General features: G+C 51.0%; 1 protein-coding gene across 1 annotated transcript; it reads left to right on the top strand.

Annotated features, from left to right (window-relative positions):
• The first annotated feature begins 689 nt into the window (after positions 1–689).
• Positions 690–19,427, top strand: mttp (microsomal triglyceride transfer protein). The gene is made up of 18 exons (XM_035416929.1): positions 690–1,499; positions 3,725–3,915; positions 4,621–4,764; positions 7,718–7,825; positions 8,790–8,906; positions 9,342–9,481; positions 9,959–10,109; positions 10,428–10,585; positions 10,836–11,004; positions 11,668–11,775; positions 12,314–12,526; positions 13,245–13,456; positions 13,784–13,881; positions 14,503–14,624; positions 14,898–15,125; positions 15,807–15,931; positions 17,871–18,041; positions 18,485–19,427. Exons 1-18 carry the CDS (start codon positions 1,436–1,438, stop codon positions 18,630–18,632), a joined length of 2,667 nt encoding a protein of 888 aa, XP_035272820.1. The 5' UTR covers positions 690–1,435; the 3' UTR covers positions 18,633–19,427.

The following is a 19,427-nucleotide window of genomic DNA, read 5'->3' as shown; positions in this document are numbered from 1 at the left end:
TTTTAAAATTATGCATATGGGCCTGATATTTTCCACATATTATTTAGAAAGCAACAAATGTATAACATTTACTGTACTGTAGTAAATTAATGCAGGTGCCCTTTAGCCAAGAGTTCTTTTTCTGCCTCTAATGGGAGTGATACAGACACTGTGCGAATACAAACCTAATCATTCCATTTCATTAAGAAAGTTTCAATAATAAAAATGTATAGTTTTGCAATGAAGTGGTCATTTGTTCTATTAAAATGAACACTATTATCATAATCTATAAAAGTATAAACAGGTTAAAAAGCTTTTTCAATATTCTGTGGAGGGTGAAAACAAATGTTGGCCGACATTGTTCATGTATTTAACTTTTGTTTTGACCCTCCGTCTGTAAACACACACATTACGTTGCAGTACATCTAGGGGATACCCTATACTAATTTTTGACTGAACGTTAAACGTCAAAATAAAATAAAAATATCGTCGATTTTCACTTATCTCGTTCTTCTTTTGCTTTACAAAAAACTGCTTCTTTTGCTTTACAAAAAACTGTTTCTTATCAGAAGGCAAATAATTATCTGCTAAAGGTGGAGCGTACCGATTGTTCTGTATCCCGGAATCTGCATATCGAACTCTGCCAAGGATTTTTTTTTATCCCGCGAGGGATGCGTCAGGGAACGTAACGTCAGCGGAGTAGTTTGACCCTGCAGGACCCGCACACGGCGATTCCGCAGCGCTCACCCGCGGAAAATTAGGTTAAAGGTTTTCAAACTGATACTACAGCGATACTAACAGAGGAACAGTCGGAACTGAGATGCCAATCCGTTTTCTTTTGTCAGGGAGAATGACCTTTGTAGCAGATGTTGCTTCCCAGTGTAGCTGAGGAATTTAAGAAGTTACCGAACCGCGCCATACGTTTTTAATCATAGGTTGCTAGTAAGCTAGTTGTTTCCGGATTTGTGCATTTTTTGCTAATCCTCACATCTTCATTTGCATTGCCTGCTTACAGTTCTGATCAAATTAACATACTTTAAATGCGATTGAATGCGAATCTGTTACAACACAGTGCAAAACAGGGGGCGGTGGAAGATTAAATATAATTATTTGACGCTAAGTACCGTCGTCTTGGCTATGCTTGATAATACCAGATCAATCAGCGATAAGTGGGGGGGCTGTCGCATCCGCAAGACGCTATACTTTATCTTGGGCATGGACTCCGCGGGAACTGCGCCTATCAGAAAGCGAAGCGGTTCTCAAATCTCAGCTCTCCGGGTTAATGATTGAAAGCGTGAACTTAGTACTTGAGCGTGGAGTTTGGAGTCTGGCCTCCACCACGATAAACATTAGCGGAGTATTCCCGAGCGCCCGTCCTCTTTTTCAGGACCCGAGGTGCTGCTCAGTCACTGACTTCTGCTGCTAATTTGCTGTCTGACCGCACAGAGAGCGCACTATGTTAAAGCTAAGCTTAATTTTACTCTGCGCTCTTTCATCGTCTGTGTCTGTCCCCGCTAAAGGTGAGTGATTTACACAATTCATTTGGCTGTCAAATGATTATGAATGGCTTTACATTCTGCTATTCTTATAATTGATTTGGCATCATAAACTGCCAATATACATTTATACGGGAGTACAGTCGATATGAAACGGTGTCATAAAATGCCCGTTTAAAAATGCTGTTATGAAAATGTCACGCTTCTTTGCAACAACACGTGTTCCCTAAGCAGGTAATTTAGCAAACTGATTTATGAACAAATGCATTTCATGCAACCAATGTTTGAAGGTCAAATTTAAAAAAAGAATTGTCGTTATTTGCTTGAGCCTTCTTTGAGGTGTGGATAGTGGCTCAGATTGTGAATGAATTGGCAAAAATACTTCATATTCCGGATAATATGTCCTCTGGTAACTGAACAATTACAGGCAAAAGATTACCATGACCTGACAACGTAAGATGTGAACGGATAGTTTCTCTCGTGCTTTGACTTGCATTAGGGTGTTATCAATGAATGGAAAGCAGTTGTGTGCGTTTTTTGAATCTAGCGTTTGACGCAAGTATAATTTAAGAGTGTATTCTACGGAGAATTCTTAATGGAGCGCGTTCTCTGGGTTTTAATAAGTGGATTAAATCATATCTCTCGTTTAGCCTAAATCTTAAGGCCTAATGTCAAGGCGGCTGAAATGTGTGGAGACTCAGCCGTTAAAGTGACGTCCCATTGGCTCGCCATTCCTTCAGTGCGGTGATGCAATAATGAAGTGACACGTCAGTCTTGACGGGCGATCAGACGAGGAGGCGTACTACAGGCCCAGTGTCACTGTGGAACGTGAGCTTGGGGTGAAATTTGCCAGGGCCAGCTATGCCAGGCAGAACTAGCTCATCTTCATGCCAGCTGTAAGGAGTAGGCCGGATGGCATCAAGGATCCTAAAATCCTAATGTAATATGGCACATGCAGGCGAAGTCTGAGATAATTACAGACATGTTTGACGCTGCACCCAATCAGTCAGTTGAGGAAATAAATGTAACTTCAGCTGATGAACTGAAAAATGGCACATGTTTGGTGGACATTTTTCATGTGAATTCATTGGATATTGTCCCCCACAGGATCATCATGATTGGTGCATCTAGTCTTTTGCAATTAATCACTACTGTGCTTTTACTTCTTACCAAAAAACTGTGAGAACAATAATAATGTGAACTGAGAAATGAAATGACGTCCACAACACCTTGCGAAATATATCCTACCCTCGTGGTAACAGTCATATCACGTAAAATATCCAGTGGTCTTTTGGTGCTGAAACTGCTCTACCACCACCCTAATCAGGAAAGACTCAGGACCGGTCAGATCCCTGACCAATGTCACATTTTCTGAAGGATCAAGGGTGGCAGGGGGACATGCCTTGAATTGAATCATTAATACAGTTGCTTAATTATCGGTTCAGCCTGAATCCTCTCAAGATACCAGACCGTGTTATCACACTTTTAAAGATTAGGCCTGTTGGTTCACATCTGAGTGTGACAGGATTTTAAAAACACATCAAGCTTTAAGTACTGCTGACCTCTGCTGTTTGCCTTTGTTTCTTTCGCGGTGTTTTTGTGATCAGAAGACCAGCTGATGGGCCTTTCTTCAGATTTTGCCCTTATCTTCCCCCTCTGTGGCGTTCCAATCCTCAGCTTCGCGTGTTCACTGGTTTCCGGCTCGGCCCGGCCTGATTAATGACATAATCGGGAAAGGGCTTTTCCCTGTTACTATGGCAGCAATGGCTGCTCTGAGCTCGTGGTGCTGCTCTGACAACATCCTGTTAGAACCCCCTCATTTAAATATCGGCTTGGGCATATCGAAAAGGGATAATTCATTATTTTTTAGCACCAGTTCACTTGGGATTTAATGTATTTTAAAAGAAGAGAAAGGAATTGAACACTTCAACATGGCAACCCAGTGAAAGCGGTTACTTGGACAAAAAAAAAAAAAAAAAGAAAAAGCGCAAAAGCTCATTGGCTTGTTCCTGGACTTTATTTACATGTGGCCAATCAGATGTTTTATTTCTCACGGATTCCTTCTTCTCATGTCTCTTAATAAGCAGTTATGGATGAAAATACATAGATAAATATTTTGTCCAAAAATGCTGAAATGACTCCTAAAATGGGGAGGTGGGGGGTGCACTTGAGAGAGACAGGGGGCTGGTTGTTCCTCTCTCCTCCCCCCTCGTGCCCCTTTGATGTGGTTCCCATCTCTGTTTTTCCAGGGGGGCCCAGACTGGCCGGCGGACAGCTGTACAAATTTGGCTATTCCACGGAGGTGCTGCTGGACCGGGCGCGGGGGCGGGCGGGGGGGTCGGCGGGGGGCAGCGCGGGCTACAGGATCTCCTCCGCCGTGGACATCAGCTTAGCGTGGAGAAACCCCGGCAGCAAGGACGACCAGCTGCTCCGCGTGGCGGTAGGCTGGGGTTTGGAATATGGAATATGCAGCAGTAATATTATACATATCTATCTAAAAAAACCTTATCATCATAAATATATTTAGTGGAAGTTTATTGCATGCATTATTAGATTTATTTTATGAAAGCAGGTAATTCATTTATTTATCCACTGTCTTTTAGAGGTGATTATCTGATCACGTATGCCATTTTAATATATTTTTAGTATATTCCATTTTTGTAAGGGAGGGGCCAATGCCTCAGCCTGTCACTGGACAGAAAGCAACCACTGACAGGTGTAGCTATCCAAGAACCCCTGTTTGGGTGCTGCCTCTGTTGGTTGACGATTGCCTTCTTGCAAGGGGGGGTGGACGGGGGGTGGACGGGGGGTGGACGGGGGGGGGGGGGGGGGGGGGGGGGGGTAGGGTTGAGTTTGTCCAACCAGCCTCAGGGTTCAAGCTGTCCCACAGTTCTTTGGCTTCTGGTTGCCGCTGCACAGATTTTTCATTCTGTCTTTGTGTGACTCCGGGGCCAGTAAGATTCCTCGAGCAGTGTGAGAGGCCCATTCCACAAATATGCCCCCCTCCCACCAACCCCCGCCCCCCCTCGCCCCCCGCCCCCCTGCTCTGTGCACAAGGGCGGTATTCCGAACTTCAGGAAGGGAGCGGTGGGTGGCGGGTGGACGTGACCTCCGGTGACATGACCTTTGACCTCTCTCCCCATAGATCAGCGACGTGAAGATAGAGAATGCCACTCCACGCCCGGACGAGGACAACATCTTCCTGGACACCCCGACGCAAAGGATTCTGGGAACAGCGAACCTGGAAGCCCTGGAGAGGCCGTTCCTGGTGCACTTGAAGCTGGGGAAGGTAACAGATAAGGCTGATCGTGCAGGTTTTTTTTTTTTTTTCTCTTCATAAAGATTGTACACGCAGTCGCAGGAAGGCCTGGAGCCGCTGCAGATATCTAATCAGCAGCTCTTCTGAATGATGGAGCAATTCGTCGGATGTTTGCACTCTTGAATGTGGGCTGATATTGACACTCATCAGCCATAAAGTTCTGTACGGGTTCAGTACTACGCTCTGCCATGTGAGGTGATTCTAACGTAATTTGGCGGTCTGCCAAAAACAATGCCAAAAAAAAAAATGCTGAAATGTGTATGTGCTAAGCACACGCAGCAGTTTTAAGCGTTATATTAAATGACGGCATTGTTATTAGTGCTAATAGGGGCTGTTGTGTCAGTTTAGGTCATTTCAGATGCCTTGCCTTCCGTTAAGATGAATGTGAGGGATTGTGGGATAGTGGGCGGGGCTCCACAGGGACCCCCCCCGCCCCCCAAGTACTGACCTTGACTACACCACGGTTATCTCTAAAATGGGGGTACAGCTGTCAAGCTTGTAACAAGCATCAGGCCAGATCTTTGTGTCTGATTAGGGCATGGCAGTAATGTGTGTGTGTGGTGTGTGTGTATGACATGTGACGTGTGTGTGTGTGTGTGATGCGTGTGTGGTGTGTGTGTGTGAGACGTGTGTCTGTGTGTGTGTGTGGTGTGTGTGTGAGACGTGTGTCTGTGTGTGTGTGTGTGTGTGTGACGTATGTGTGATGTGTATGTGGTGTGTGTGTGACGTGCATGTGTGTGTTTGTGTGTGTGAGCTGTGTGTGTGTGTGTGACGTATGTGTGATGTGTATGTGGTGTGTGTGTTTGTGAGAGACGCGTGTGTGTGGTGTGTGTGACGCGTGAGTGTGTGGTGTGTGTGACGCGTGAGTGACGCGTGTGTGTCAGTGTGTGTGAGATGTGTGACGTATGTGTGATGTGTATGTGGTGTGTGTGTGTGTGTGTGTGTGACGCGTGTGTGTGGTGTGTGTGACGTGTGTGTGAGTGTGTGTGTGTGTGTGGGTCGGGAAGGGGAATTCCAGACACCTGGCGCATGTGTGTGCAAAGGTCAGAGTGCCAACCAAGTCTTTCTAGTGATGCAGCTGTTATCAGATTTCTGTGGGCTGCATGCGGTGGGGTGCGGTGGGGTGGGGCTGGGGGGGGGGTCAGCATGCTGCTTGCATTGCCTCTGGCCAAAGGTCAGGAGATCTTCTGTCACCGCTGACGGGAGAAACTGCCCCCCCCCCCCCCAACCCGCCCCCCTCCCTGACCTCTCGGTCTCTCTCTGGGTAACTGGGATATGAGGCACTGGCCAGTTCGGTTCGGTTCGGTTCGATAGGCTAGCAGTGGTGGCTGTCCTGGAGTTAGCCTGGTCTGACGCTACCCTCCAGGCGCATCCAGACTGTGCTGTCATCTGCCTGTTAGTGAACACGGAACCGCTGGATGTTTTTCTTACGCTGGTTTGAAAGCAGCAAATTGATTTCTCTGTTGTGGAAACATCCCAGTACAGTAAAAAACCTTGTAACTAAGCTAAGATAATGTGCCTGCTGGAGAGTATGTATGCAACAGGTCAAATTAAATCTCTTAAAACTCACTGATGCCTTAAAATTGGAAATTCTAGTGTTTATCTTTTTTTTTTTTTTTTGAAAACTTTGAATCATTTTAATGTAACGTATTATAGAAAATAAATGTATTGGTAACAGCTGCTAAAACTGCTGCAGATCCAGTCCTATCTCAAAATGAGCGATTTATCTTTGCGTTTCCACCGGATTAAAGCTGAAATCGTCCAGATAAGCTGACTGTGATAAGAAGCTTGAAATGGTGAACCATGATAAAGTAGTGTGTGATCACAATTTATCAAGATCATGATCTCCTGCTTAATCGTTTCTTTTAAATCAGACTTCAGAATCCTCAGAAGCGTGGACTCAGGGGTCAGGGGTCAGATGATGTAGTTGTAAATACAAGATCTGAAAGCATTGGGTGTGCTACATAATGATCACACTGCATTACGCAAAGGATTTGACATGGGCTCCATCGATTATTTCATCCGATCCAATTTGTGTTTTAACTTGGAAACAAATAGTTTAAAGGGGACGTTGGGCACTCAGTAATATGACCCTGCTTCTGGTTGTAGAATTGCTTAAAATGGAAAAGTGAATAGAAACAAACTTTTAAGGCTGAGACTTAAAAAACTTTATCTGATTGATTGACTAATTAATTTTGAAACTAATAAAGTCATTGTTTTAGTCCGTTTTAGTTTTTTTGTTTTGCTAGCCATAATTTTTGGGATAAGCAGGACAGACCTGCAGTGCTTTTTGGCTGGACCTCAACAGCGGGGCCAGCCCTACGAACGCGAATGTCTGTGACTGAGTGATGAAGTTACATCATTGGTCGGCCGAGTTATGAAGTTACACCATTGGTCGGCCGGTCCAGCCATGTACTAGGTTTTGACCTGGTCTTGTTTGTCTGAGTATAAGCTGCATTGGGAGACTTCTCTGCCAGGATGGTTTTGGCACATGGCAGGGCCAGCGAGCCGCTGTTTGTTTAAGTGGGCTGCTGGTGTCAGCCTGACCCCGCTGGCCCTGATTGGCCGGCTGCTGACTTTATTTAAAGAGCCATCCTTCCTGAGGGGAGTATAGCATCCACACCTGGGGAGGGCAGGTGAGGGAGTCTAGAGGAAGAGAGGGGAGGGATGATAGAGGAAGAGAGGTGAGGAATTATAGTGTGCGCTCACCTGAGGAAGAGAGGTGAGGGAGTGTAGTGTGTGCTCTCCTGAGGAAGAGAGGTGAGGGAGTGTAGTGTGTGCTCACCAGGGGAAGAGTGGTGAGGGAGTATAGAGGAAGAGAGGTGAGGGATGTGTATGTGTGTGTGTGTGTGTGTGTGTTTGTGTTGTTCCTGCTGCAGGTGAAAGGTCTGATGTGTGTGTGTGTGTGTTGTTCCCGCTGCAGGTGAAAGGTCTGTACTCCTACCAGAAGGAGCTCACCGCCATCAGGAACCTGAAGAGGGGCGTGGCCAGTCTACTGCAGCTGCAGCTGACTTCTGGGAAAACACAGGAGGTAATGGCCTTTATCCCGGGATAGTGAAACAGGCCTTTATCCCAGGATAGTGAAACAGGCCTTTATCCCAGGATAGTGAAACAGGCCGTTATCCCAGGATAGTGAAACAGGCCTTTATCCCAGGATAGTGAAACAGGCCTTTATCCCGGGATAGTGAAACAGGCCTTTATCCCAGGATATTGAAATGTGTATTTATCCCAGGATAGTGAAGCAGGCCTTTATCCCAGGATAGTGAAACAGGCCTTTATCCCAGGATAGTGAAACAGGCCTTTATCCCAGGATAGTGAAACAGGCCTTTATCCCAGGATAGTGAAACAGGCCGTTATCCCAGGATAGTGAAACAGGCCTTTATCCCAGGATAGTGAAACAGGCCTTTATCCCAGGATATTGAAATGTGTATTTATCCCAGGATAGTGAAACAGGCCTTTATCCCAGGATAGTGAAACAGGCCTTTATCCCGGGATAGTGAAACAGGCCTTTATCCCAGGATATTGAAATGTGTATTTATCCCAGGATAGTGAAGCAGGCCTTTATCCCAGGATAGTGAAACAGGCCTTTATCCCGGGATAGTGAAACAGGCCTTTATCCCGGGATAGTGAAACAGGCCTTTATCCCGGGATAGTGAAACAGGCCTTTATCCCGGGATAGTGAAACAGGCCTTTATCCCAGGATAGTGAAACAGGCCTTTATCCCGGGATAGTGAAACATAGCTTTATCCCGGGATAGTGAAACAGGCCTTTATCCCGGGATAGTGAAACAGGCCTTTATCCCAGGATAGTGAAACAGGCCTTTATCCCAGGATAGTGAAACAGGCCTTTATCCCGGGATAGTGAAATGTGTATTTATCCCAGGATAGTGAAAAGTGTGTTTATCCCAGGATAGTGAAACTTATATTTAGCCTGGGTTCTGAGGATAGGCCCTAACCACCTGACCCGGACACCTTGTCCCGTTCCCTTGGAAACAGGTGGACGCGTCCGGCAGGTGCATGGTGGAGTACACAGCCGGGAAGGATCATGTGACCCGGGTCAAGGCGGTGGACACCTGTAAGACGCTGGAGACGGGTTTCACCACCCACAGTCAGGTGAGCAGTTTCCCCCAGGTGAACCGTCTCTCAGGTGAGCAGTCTCTGCCCGGTGATTAGTCTCCCCCAGGCAGTCTGTCTCAGGTGAGCAGCCTGCCCCAGGTGAGCAGTCTCCCTAAGGCAGTCTCCCCAGGTGAGCAGTTTCTCTCTCAGGGGAGCAGTCTTCCCAGATGACCCCCCAGCCCTGAGCCTCTGCTCGTTTGGGGGGCCAGCAGCGCCCCTCCTGCTCATGGCTGTGGGGAAGCAGGGCAGTTCCTGTGTTCTGCTCTGGCTGTTTGTGTTATCATTAGCAGGTGGTGAAGATTTTCCTTTAAAAATTAGTTCTTAACAGAGAGATTTATTAGAAAAACAATGGTGTAGCAGTTAAGTGGAGAGATATGTTTGTACACAGATGAGGAGCACATTTTAAACATAAAGTCCCCCCCTGTTCCTCAGGTCCTGGGTGTTTCTGGAAAGTCATCGTCCATCACAGAGTTCACCCTGGAGGACGGCTTCGTCAAGACGGCCGTTTCCGAGGAGACGCACGTGCTGTCCGTCAACGCTCGCCACTCTGCCGCCGCCAAGGTCGTGTCCAGGTGAGCCGGTTGCCTTGGCGACCCTTAATGGGGAAAGTCGCCATTTTGCCCCTCACGTTAAATTTCACCTCTCACTTCTGTCCCAGTCGGGGAATGGGCGCGTTTGTGTTTGCTCCTGCACCCTCCTTTGTCAGGTCCCGGAAGTGCCACTGAGCGTTCGCTCTCTTCCTGGTGTGAAGCCCCATGGGACATGTAGTGTTTGGAACGTTACATTACAGGCGTTTAGCAGACGCTCTTGTCCAGAGTTTACTTACTTACCGTTTGTACTGCTGGATTCATACTGTGGCAATGCAGGTTAGGTACCTCTAGCTCAAGGGTATAACGGTGGTGTCCTACCCGGGAATTGACCCTGCAACCTTTAGGTTACAAGACCAGGTCCAGTTCTGCCTAGGAGCAATGTTGGGGACTGTAGTCATTCTATCTCTCTCTCTCCCTCTCTCTCTCCCCCTTTGTCTCTCGCTCTGTTTCTTTCTCCAGGCAAACTCTGACCCTGGTGAGCAAAGAGGCGGGACCCCAGGAAGCCACTGGACAGGACGTCCCCTCGGTCGTCCAATCGCTGGACGGCGAGTTCGTCTCCGTCTCCGTTTTGCCAGAGAGGGTCAAGACCAAGTGCAAGACCTGCCCAACGGTGAGGGAGCTGGAGACGGGGTGGGAGGGCTCAGATATAGCGGGATGGTTTATTTACATACAGCATTTATACCCACATTTATTACCCACATATATGCTTATGACGGGGGTGTGATTAATGGGGTACAGTATTTAAAATAACTCATTTTACCCAGTGCAAGATAACTGTAGCCACTTGCTCTGTGTGACCACCAGGGGGCACTCATCATGCCCTCCTGCCCCCTGGGTTTTTCCCCCGCCTGATTTATACTAGCTGTTACGTGATTGGTCGAGCTTTGTGTGATTGACGAGCCCTCGTCCTATTGCGTTCCTCTCTCAGCTCTGGGAGCACTGGCAGGCTGTGCACAAGCAGTTGGAGCCGGAGGGCCTGTCCAAGGCCGCCGCCACCCGCAACTTCCTGTCCCTCATCCACAGCGTCAGGAAGTCCACCAAGGAGGACATCCTCAAAGTGATGAAGAACTGCAGCAAGACTGCCCTGTAAGGCCCCGCCCACACCACCACCGCCTCTCTGCCTACATTTCCCACAATGCCCTGCTTGGGGTCCAGGAAGTCAGTGTAGCATGTGGTTTATCCCTGTGTGTAATTACACAATATTACATTGCATGACAGTAACTGAGCAGACGCTCTGATCCAGAGAGATGCACAGAAGTGCCCTTTCTGTTCAGTCAGTGAGGCAGTTAAATGAGCTGTAACTGAGTCGACCCCCCCTCCCTGCCCCCCCCCCCAGGCCTCAGATGGTGGACGTGGTGACCTCAGCGCAGACCCCCGCCTCTCTGGACGCCGTGCTCTCCTTCCTAAACTTCTCTGACGCGGGCGGGCTGGTGCTGCAGGAGCGCTTCCTGTACGCCTGCGGCTTCTCCTCGCACCCCAACCAGAGCATGCTGCAGGCTCTGCTGGTGAGCTGCCCCGCCCTGCCGTGCCCTACCACACCCTCACCTGCCCTGCCCCTGCCCTGCCCTACCACACCCACACTGCCCCACCCCCTAACCCTAAGCCCCATCCTGCCACATCCGCACTGTCCCGCCCTGCCCCGCCCCGCCACACCCTCACCTGCCCTGCCCCTGCCCTGCCCTACCACACCCACACTGCCCCACCCCCTAACCCTAAGCCCCATCCTGCCACATCCGCACTGTCCCGCCCTGCCCCGCCCCGCCACACCCTCACCTGCCCTGCCCCTGCCCTGCCCTACCATTTCCCACACTGCCCCACCCCTGCCCCGCCCCTGACACACCCTGTCCCGTCCTGCACCGTCCTGCCACATCCGCCCTGCCACACCCTACCTGTCCTGCCCTGCCCCGCCACACCCACACTGCCCTGCCTTGCCACAACCTTTCATGCCCTGCTGTGCCCCACCCTGCCTCACCGTGCTCAACCCTCACCTGCCACGCCCTAATTTGCCTGCCCTGTCCTGCCCTGCCTGCCCTCACCTGCCCCGCCCTGATCTGTCTCAGTATTATGATTGCAGCTGAAGGTGTTGATTAATGTAATGCAGTGGAAACAGGTCAGTAATGTGAGTGTGACAGAGTGAATGTGAGCTCCTGTCTGTCCGTCTGTCCCAGGACCTGTGGAAGCGGAAGATCGGCAGCACAGAGATCCGGGAGTCGGTCATGATCATCATGGGCGCCCTGGTGCGCAAGCTGTGCCAGAAGGGGGGCTGTGAGCTGCCGGTGAGTTTCACAACGTTTTAATAACGTTTCAGCAACGTTTCAGCAACTTTGTGCCGATATGGTAGCAATGCAGTGGCAGTGTTGCAGCTGTGTCAGCATCATGGCTGGGCTGTCTAGCTGTGTGATACCGCCAATGTTTGAACGTCCCTGTGTGTGTACGTGCGCGTGTGTGTGCGTTCATGTGTGTGTGTTCATGTGTGTGTGTTCATGTGTGTGTTCATGTGTGCGTGTGTGTGTGTGTACGCGCGCGTGTGTGCGCGATGTATGCGTGTGTGTGTGTGTTCATGTGTGTGTGTGTGTTCATGTGTGTGTGTGTGTGTGTGTTCATGTGTGTGTGCGTGTGTGTGTGTGTGCGTGTGTGTGTGTTCATGTATGCGTGTGTGTGTGTTCATGTGTGTGTATGTGTGTGTGTTCATGCGTGTGTGTGTGTGTGTTCATGTGTGTGTGTGTGTGTGTGTTCGCGCGATGTGTGCGTGTGTGTGTGTACGCGCGCACGTGTGCGTGTGTGTGTGTTCATGTGTGTGTGTTCTGCACCCAGGCGGTGCTGGAGGTGAAGAAGCTGCTGCTGGAGGGGCCGGGCAGCAGTGAGGAAGAGGAGAAGGTGCAGATGTACCTGTTGGCGCTGAAGAACGCCATGCTGCCCGAGGCTGTCCCGCTGCTCACGCAGTTCTCTGAGTCTGAGGTGGGGGCCCTCAGCACCATCGCCATCACCGCCCTGCAGCGCTACGACCGCGCCCTCATTACTGACGAGGTGAGCCCCCACTCAGCCACACCACAACCAGCCAGTCAGCGCTCTCCAAAAACAGCCAATCAGCACTCTCCATAAACAGCCAATCGGCACTCTCCAAAAACGGCCAATCAGCACTCTCCATAAACAGCCAGTCAGCGCTCTCCAAAAACAGCCAATCGGCACTCTCCATAAACAGCCAGTCAGCGCTCTCCAAAAACAGCCAATCAGCACTCTCCAAAAACAGCCAATCGGCACTCTCCAAAAACGGCCAATCAGCACTCTCCAAAAACAGCCAATCAGCGCTCTCCAAAAACAGCCAATCGGCACTCTCTAAAAACAGCCAATCAGCACCCTGTAGGCTGGGGCACTCACACAGTCATGCCACAAACAGCCAATCAGCACTCTCCAAAAACAGCCAATCAGCACCCTGCAGGCTGGGGTACTGACACAGCCACGCCACAAACAACCAATCAACACTCTCCAAAAATAGCCAATCAGCACCCTGCAGGCTGGGGTACTTACACAGCCACGGCACAAACAGCCAATCAGCACTTTGCAGGCTGGGGTACTCACACAGCCAATCAGCAGTCTCCAAAAACAGCCAATCAGCACCCTTAAGGCTGGGCTACTCAAACACCCAGTCAGAATATACCCTGAAGGCTGAGGTACTCAAACATCCAGTCAGCATGCAGCCCCTTTAGCTGTCCTGACTCCGGTGTGGTGCCCCGCCCTCCCCCAGGTGAAGCAGACGCTGAACAGGGTCTACCACCAGAACCGGCGCATTTACGAGAAGAACGTGCGGGCGGCGGCCGCCGATGTCATCTTCAGCAGCGACCCGTCCTACATGGAGGTGAAGAACCTGCTGCTGTCCATCGGAGACCTGCCCCACGAGATGAACAAGTACATGCTCTCCAAGGTCCACGACATCCTGCGCTTCGAGATGCCCGCCAGGTGCGTTCTGGGAAACGTAGTCCTGCTGTGATTGCGAAGGTGTCTCGTATTGAAGGTGTCACCTGCGAAGGTGTCAGCTGACCAAAGAATGCAGTTTCCATTGGTGCTTAGTGTGTTCATTGGTTCACTGTGAATAGGGAACACTGAAGGATACTTGTCTTCAGGTGGACTTGCAAGGGCTGCATGCAAGCTAATGAAGCGTGGTTTAGGTGATCAGGTGACTGAGGTGTGGTGTGGTGGTATAGGTGTCCAGGTGACAGTGAGGGTGCTGTATTACCTGTGTTTACCTGCTTGCTCATGCTGCTCCTGTTCCCTGTGTTCTCTCAGTGCCATGGTCCGGCGGGTGATGAAGGACATGATCTCTCACAACTACGACCGCTTCTCCAAAGTGGGCTCCTCCTCCGCGTACTCAGGATTCATGGCGCGTAAGTCCCACTTGGCCCCGCCCCCAAACCCACACTCAGCCACACCCTCCTTGGCCTCGCCCCCAAACCCACACTCAGCCACACCCTCCTTGGTCCCGCCCCCAAACCCACACTGGGCCACACCCTCCTTGGCCCCGCCCCTGACTACCGGCCTTCATAGACCTGTCCATAGTGATACCGCACCCCAGCCTGTTTGAGGGGAGGGGAGGTGTAGGTCCAGTCACTCTATAGCTGGGATTCAACATTAGTCCTTAAATCTGGCTGAATTAGGAGCAGTTATGCTGTTCTTCACAGCAAACACAGCAGCCACTGAAACCAGCTCGGCGCAGCGGGCCTGTGTGGAGAAGGTGCGGCGTTTGCGGGCCTGTGTAGAGAGGGTGTGGCGTGTGCGGGCCTGTGTGGAGAAGGTGTGGCGTGTGCGGGCCCGTGTGGAGAAGGTGTGGCGTGTGCGTGTGTGGGCCCGTGTGGAGAAGGTGTGGCGTTGCCGTGTGCGGGCCCGTGTAGGGAAGGTGTGGCGTTTGCGGGCCTGTGTGGAGAAGGCGTGGCGTTTGCGTGTGCGGGGCTGTGTGGAGAAGGTGTGGCGTGTGCGTGTGCGGGTGAAGCTGACTGTGTGCTCTGCAGGTGCGGAGGACGTCACCTCCACCTACAGCCTGGACATCCTGTACTCAGGCTCCGGAATCCTGCGCCGGAGCAACATGAACATCCACGCCTTCAGCCAGGGGGCGCACCTGCACGGCCTGCAGGTAAGGCCACGCCCACTCCAGCGCTCCGCACGCGGCGGCTGTGAGACTACAGGTCTCCATAGTGACAGTGCTGATACCACTGTCACTGTCACTATGGCAACCTAGCACTCACATGACTCCAGGTCTCCATAGTGACAGTGACCGTGTAAGGCGCTGGTGACCTTTGGTTGCCATGGTGACCACGACTGTGACTTTGTGAGGCCTTGGCGACCCCGGGTCGCCATGGTAACAGTGAGAGTGGCGGTGTGTGACTCTGCTCTCTGGCGCCCCCAGGTGGCGATCGAGGCGCAGGGTCTGGAGTCGCTGATCGGCGCCACGGCGGACGAGGGTGAGGAGGACCTGGAGAGCTTCGCGGGGATGTCCGCCGTGCTCTTCGACGTCCAGCTCCGCCCCGTCACCTTCTTCAAGGGCTACAGCGACCTCATGTCCAAAATGTTCTCCCTCTCCTCGGACCCCATGAACGTGGTCAAGGGCCTGATCCTGCTGACCGACCACTCCCAGGTGAGTCCCGCCCACATAAGCCCCGCCCCGATTCCGCCTCACACCCCCGCCAGGAAGGCCGTGCTTCCACTGGGCGGAGTTCAGTGAGAGCCCCGCCCCCTGCCTCCACATGTGCACCCAAACCACAGATTCTATTGGCTGCCCAAAGACACAGTCATATGACATCACTGAGATGGCAGGTATGCCATCCATTACATTACATTTATTTGGCAGACGCTTTTATCCAAAGCGACGTACAAAAAGTGCATTTCATGGTCATAGACAACTGCTAAACACAGATTCAGTAAGATACAATACTTATTTTGGACAGCTGTTTCTAGCCAAGAACACAGTTTAGTTCACACAGTGAACACCATCCAGCCAGGTTACACCTTTCATATGCATTGGGTCTGTCTGCAAGTCCAAACCCCCCAAGTCTGTATCGGGTGCCTGGGAGTCTCAGAGTTTAAATTGAGTTTTAAAGACTCTTTAAACTTACTTTTATTGTTTTATGTTGCTTCTCTTCAGTAATGTGTATTTTTACCCACCTTTCCCTCAGCTACTTCCTGTTTGCGTTGTGGTGCATTCCAGTGCCTGGGATTGTCTCTGCCGCTCTGTGCCCTTTTTTGGGGAAGTGTTTTGAGGGCAGCGTATGAAAAGCGCAGTATAAATAAAGTTATTATTGTAATAACCCCCCCCCAGGTGATTCGGTTGCAGTCGGGGCTCAAGGCCAGTGTGGAGTTCCAGGGCGGCCTGGCCATCGATATCTCAGGTGGAATGGAGTTCAGCCTGTGGTACAGGGAGTCCAAGACCAGCGTCAACAACAGGTAAGGAGGACCCGTGCCTCCGATTCTGGGGTTTTTCTCTCAATCCCTCTCTCAATCTGTCTCTTAATCTCCCTTTCTTTCTCTCTCTATCTATCTCCCTCCCTCTCTATCTCTATATCTCCCTCTCTCCCTCCCTTCCTCTGCCACCCCTGGTTTGGGTTGGGGGCGGGGGGTAATTTCATTAATAGAAGGAGATGCCCGTGTTCCACGGGAGGGTTTTCCCACCGTGATGCTGCCCTCCGTGGCGTTCTGCCATAGCAGCGACTCTTATGACCCCGTGCTCCCAGCGGCAGGCGCAGCTCAGTCTGTGAGTGCATTAATGTTCATTTACAGCGCATGAAGGCCCTGTTAAAGATGGTGAGCAATCACTGAACTGTTTAACTTTGCTGGATTTTCGTAAGGGGGGCATTTCTCACCCACCCCGTGTCCCCCCCCCCGGTCACTCCCCCCCCGCTCTGGCGTTCCCGGTACCAGCGAGCGGTGGCGGGTTTTCGGGGGGGGGGGTTCACGTCAGGATTACGCCTGAGCGCGTGCGTGTGTCTCACGCAGCGTCGGATATCTGTGGGGATGACATCAGCTTCATTTGCTCTCAACTTTCAGTCTGTCTTTCTCCCCCTCTCTCATCTCTCTCTCTCTCTCTCCCCCTCTCTCCCTCTCTCTCTCTCTCTCTCTCTCACCTTTCTCTCTCTCTCTCCCTTCCCCTTCCACCCTCTCTCTCTGCCTCCCTCCCTCTCTCTCACCTCTCTCTCTCTCTCCCCCTCTCTCACCTCTCTCTCTCCCCCTCTCACCTCGCTCTCTTTCTCCCCCTCTCTCACCTCTCTCTCTCTCCCCCTCTCACCTCTCTCTTTCTCTCTCCCTTCCCCTTCCACCCTCTCTCTCTGCCTCTCTCCCTCTCTCTCACCTCTCTCCCTCTCTCTCTCTCTCTCTCTCCCTCTCTCTCTCTCTCTCTCCCTTCCCCTTCCACCCTCTCTCTCTGCCTCCCTCCCTCTCTCTCACCTTTCTCTCTCTCTCGCTCTCTCTCTCTCCCTCTCCTACACCTCATCCATCAGGAATCCCAGCTAGCTCCCTGCCAGACCAGAGCAGACAGCAGTAAACAGTGGAACTATGGGTAGTAAAACGTGAGCGTGGCCGCAATTTATCAGCATATTGAGACTGATGGGGAGGGAGGGGGGGGCGCCAGCGTCGGGACACAGGCCACAGGAACGGGTGTCTGCTTCTCCTAAAATGAGGAGGTGCAGATGTACATTGTTTGGGGGGCGGGGTGGGGGGGTGATCTTTTCAGAAGTAGTAATTCACACTATCACCGTGTCTGTTTCTGGGTAGTGGCGGAGACAGGTGTGTCTGCGTGCATGTGTGTGTATGTGTGTGTGTGTGTGTGGATGTGTATGTTTAGTGTGTGTGGGCGTGTGTGTGTGTGTGTGTGTGAGGATCCACACTGCCTGGTACACTCTCAGTGGCAGTAGGGTAACAGGCTATCTATAGGACCATAACAAACGCGGCGATGTCGTCACCAGGCTGAGAGGCGCTCTCCCAGAGAAGCCCTCAGGCTACAGAGATCGTGTTTTTAAAACGCTGTCTGGTCATTCTCCCTTTCCGCACGTCAGGAGTAACAGGAAGTCGCGCATGACAGTCCGCACCTGTCGGCACAGGTGTGTTTGGGCGAGGCTGTGAGGCCTTTGGCGAGGCGGTGGGTAGAGCGGCGTGATCGTGAGGAATCCAGTCCCAGGGATAGAACCCTGTCAGATGGATCCCAGAGAGGAGCTCTCCTCCAATCAGAGAGCACGATGCTGATGATCAGCAGAACAATGCTGGCAGTGATTGGTGGATACGTTCTGTCTTTTTTTTTGCTCCCCTTTTTAATCCCGGTGATGTAATGATGTGTTCCGGAATGCTGGTTCTGACTGGTCCCCCCCCCCCCCCGGTTGTCATGACTCCGCAGGGGCGCCCTGGTGGTGGTGGGGAGTGTTGCCGTGGATATGGACCTGATGCGCGCGGCGGTGGAGGTGAGCTTCGAGACGGAGGCCTCGCTGGACTTCATCACCACCGTGCAGTTCTCCGAGTACCCCTTCCTGGTCTGCATGCAGATGGACAAGGCCACCTTCCCCCTCAGGTGCGTCATACACCTGTCATATTTTTCACTCTTACCTGCTGTGTCCACATACATTCTGTGTTACTAGGGAAAAATAAGTGGGTAGTTGTCAGGCATTGTTAAAAGGACGTAGCAGGATTATAGCTGCAGTAACTGTGCTATAGTTTCATTCTTCATGCTAGCTCGTGGCCAGGATGGAAATGTTCTGAAATATGTATTTATTATAGATGAACAAACAGGGCTGTGGGCATTTCCTGCGGTTTCCCCTGCTGTGCAGCCTGTTTGCTCCACCGCTCTGCTGGCCGTTTATAGTCACAGTTTTCAGGAGCCATTTTGTATTTTGTATTTTATCGATTTGTAATCCCTGGCACTATAGTCCTGTGCTTTACGCTTCAGTGAGTTCCTCTCTCTCTCTGTCTGTCTGTCTGTCTTCCTGACGTGTGAAACCGTGTCTTATTTCCCAGGGAGTTTGTGGTGAAGCAGGAGAGCCTGTGGACGGGGAAGACCTTCGCCTCCCGCCGGGGCCGGAAGGAGCTGGTGCCCGGCTCCGAGTTCCCGCTGCACCAGGAGAACTCCAACATGTGCAAGAGGGTGTTCGACGAGTCCTGGTAGAGCGCCCTCTGGTGGCTGGGAGGGGGTGGCGCGTCTCTCACTGGGATTGTGGAACACTGTGGGGTTCTGCCTGTCAAACGTGAGGTTAGGGACAAACCCCGCCCCCTTCCACCCCCCCCACACCCCCTCCCTTCTTCCACCCCCCACGCCCCCTCCCTTATTCCCCTGAGTTTTATTTATTGTACAGGAAAACCATTCAAGAATATATTCATCAGAGCTATAATGTGAACAGGTATAGAAAAAAGGGAAAGACACATTAAAAAAACAACATACAACATGTTTACATACTGTATTTAGAATTATTTAAATCTTTTTTTTTTTTTTGTTTTGTTTTGTGAGACCAAATGACACATTATTATTGGCATCAGGGGATTTCATAAGCGCCTCTGTTCTATGAATATATTTGAGTCTGTTTTTGTATGAGCACACACACCAACGCCCTCTTACGCCTCATAGACGCAGTCCAGGTGTAAATATGACCCAAAACAGGCTATGCTATAGGATAATAACTGCCCTCCAGTTTACTACAGGTCGTGCTCACACAAAATTACACTGAGCTTCTTTTTTTTTTTATTAAGGTGGAAAAGGAACTTTGTTTGAAGTGAGGAAGAGAACGAGCGGTGGTCAGGGCTAAGTTAGCGTGGTCCACACACTCTTATGTCCACAAGCTGTCCCTGCCCACCTTGGGGGGTGGGGGGGTTAAGTCTAGCCTGAATTAGACAGGGACTCTTCATGTGTAAAATAATGGATGTTTGCTTGTTTGGGTGGATTCCACCCCCACTCCCTCTCCCCCCC

Source organism: Anguilla anguilla, chromosome 5, assembly GCF_013347855.1.
Source record: "Anguilla anguilla isolate fAngAng1 chromosome 5, fAngAng1.pri, whole genome shotgun sequence".
NCBI classification, from domain to species: Eukaryota; Metazoa; Chordata; class Actinopteri; order Anguilliformes; family Anguillidae; genus Anguilla; species Anguilla anguilla.
The sequence above is the reverse complement of the archived record's forward strand: the minus strand, read 5'-3'. Positions and strand labels throughout refer to the sequence as shown.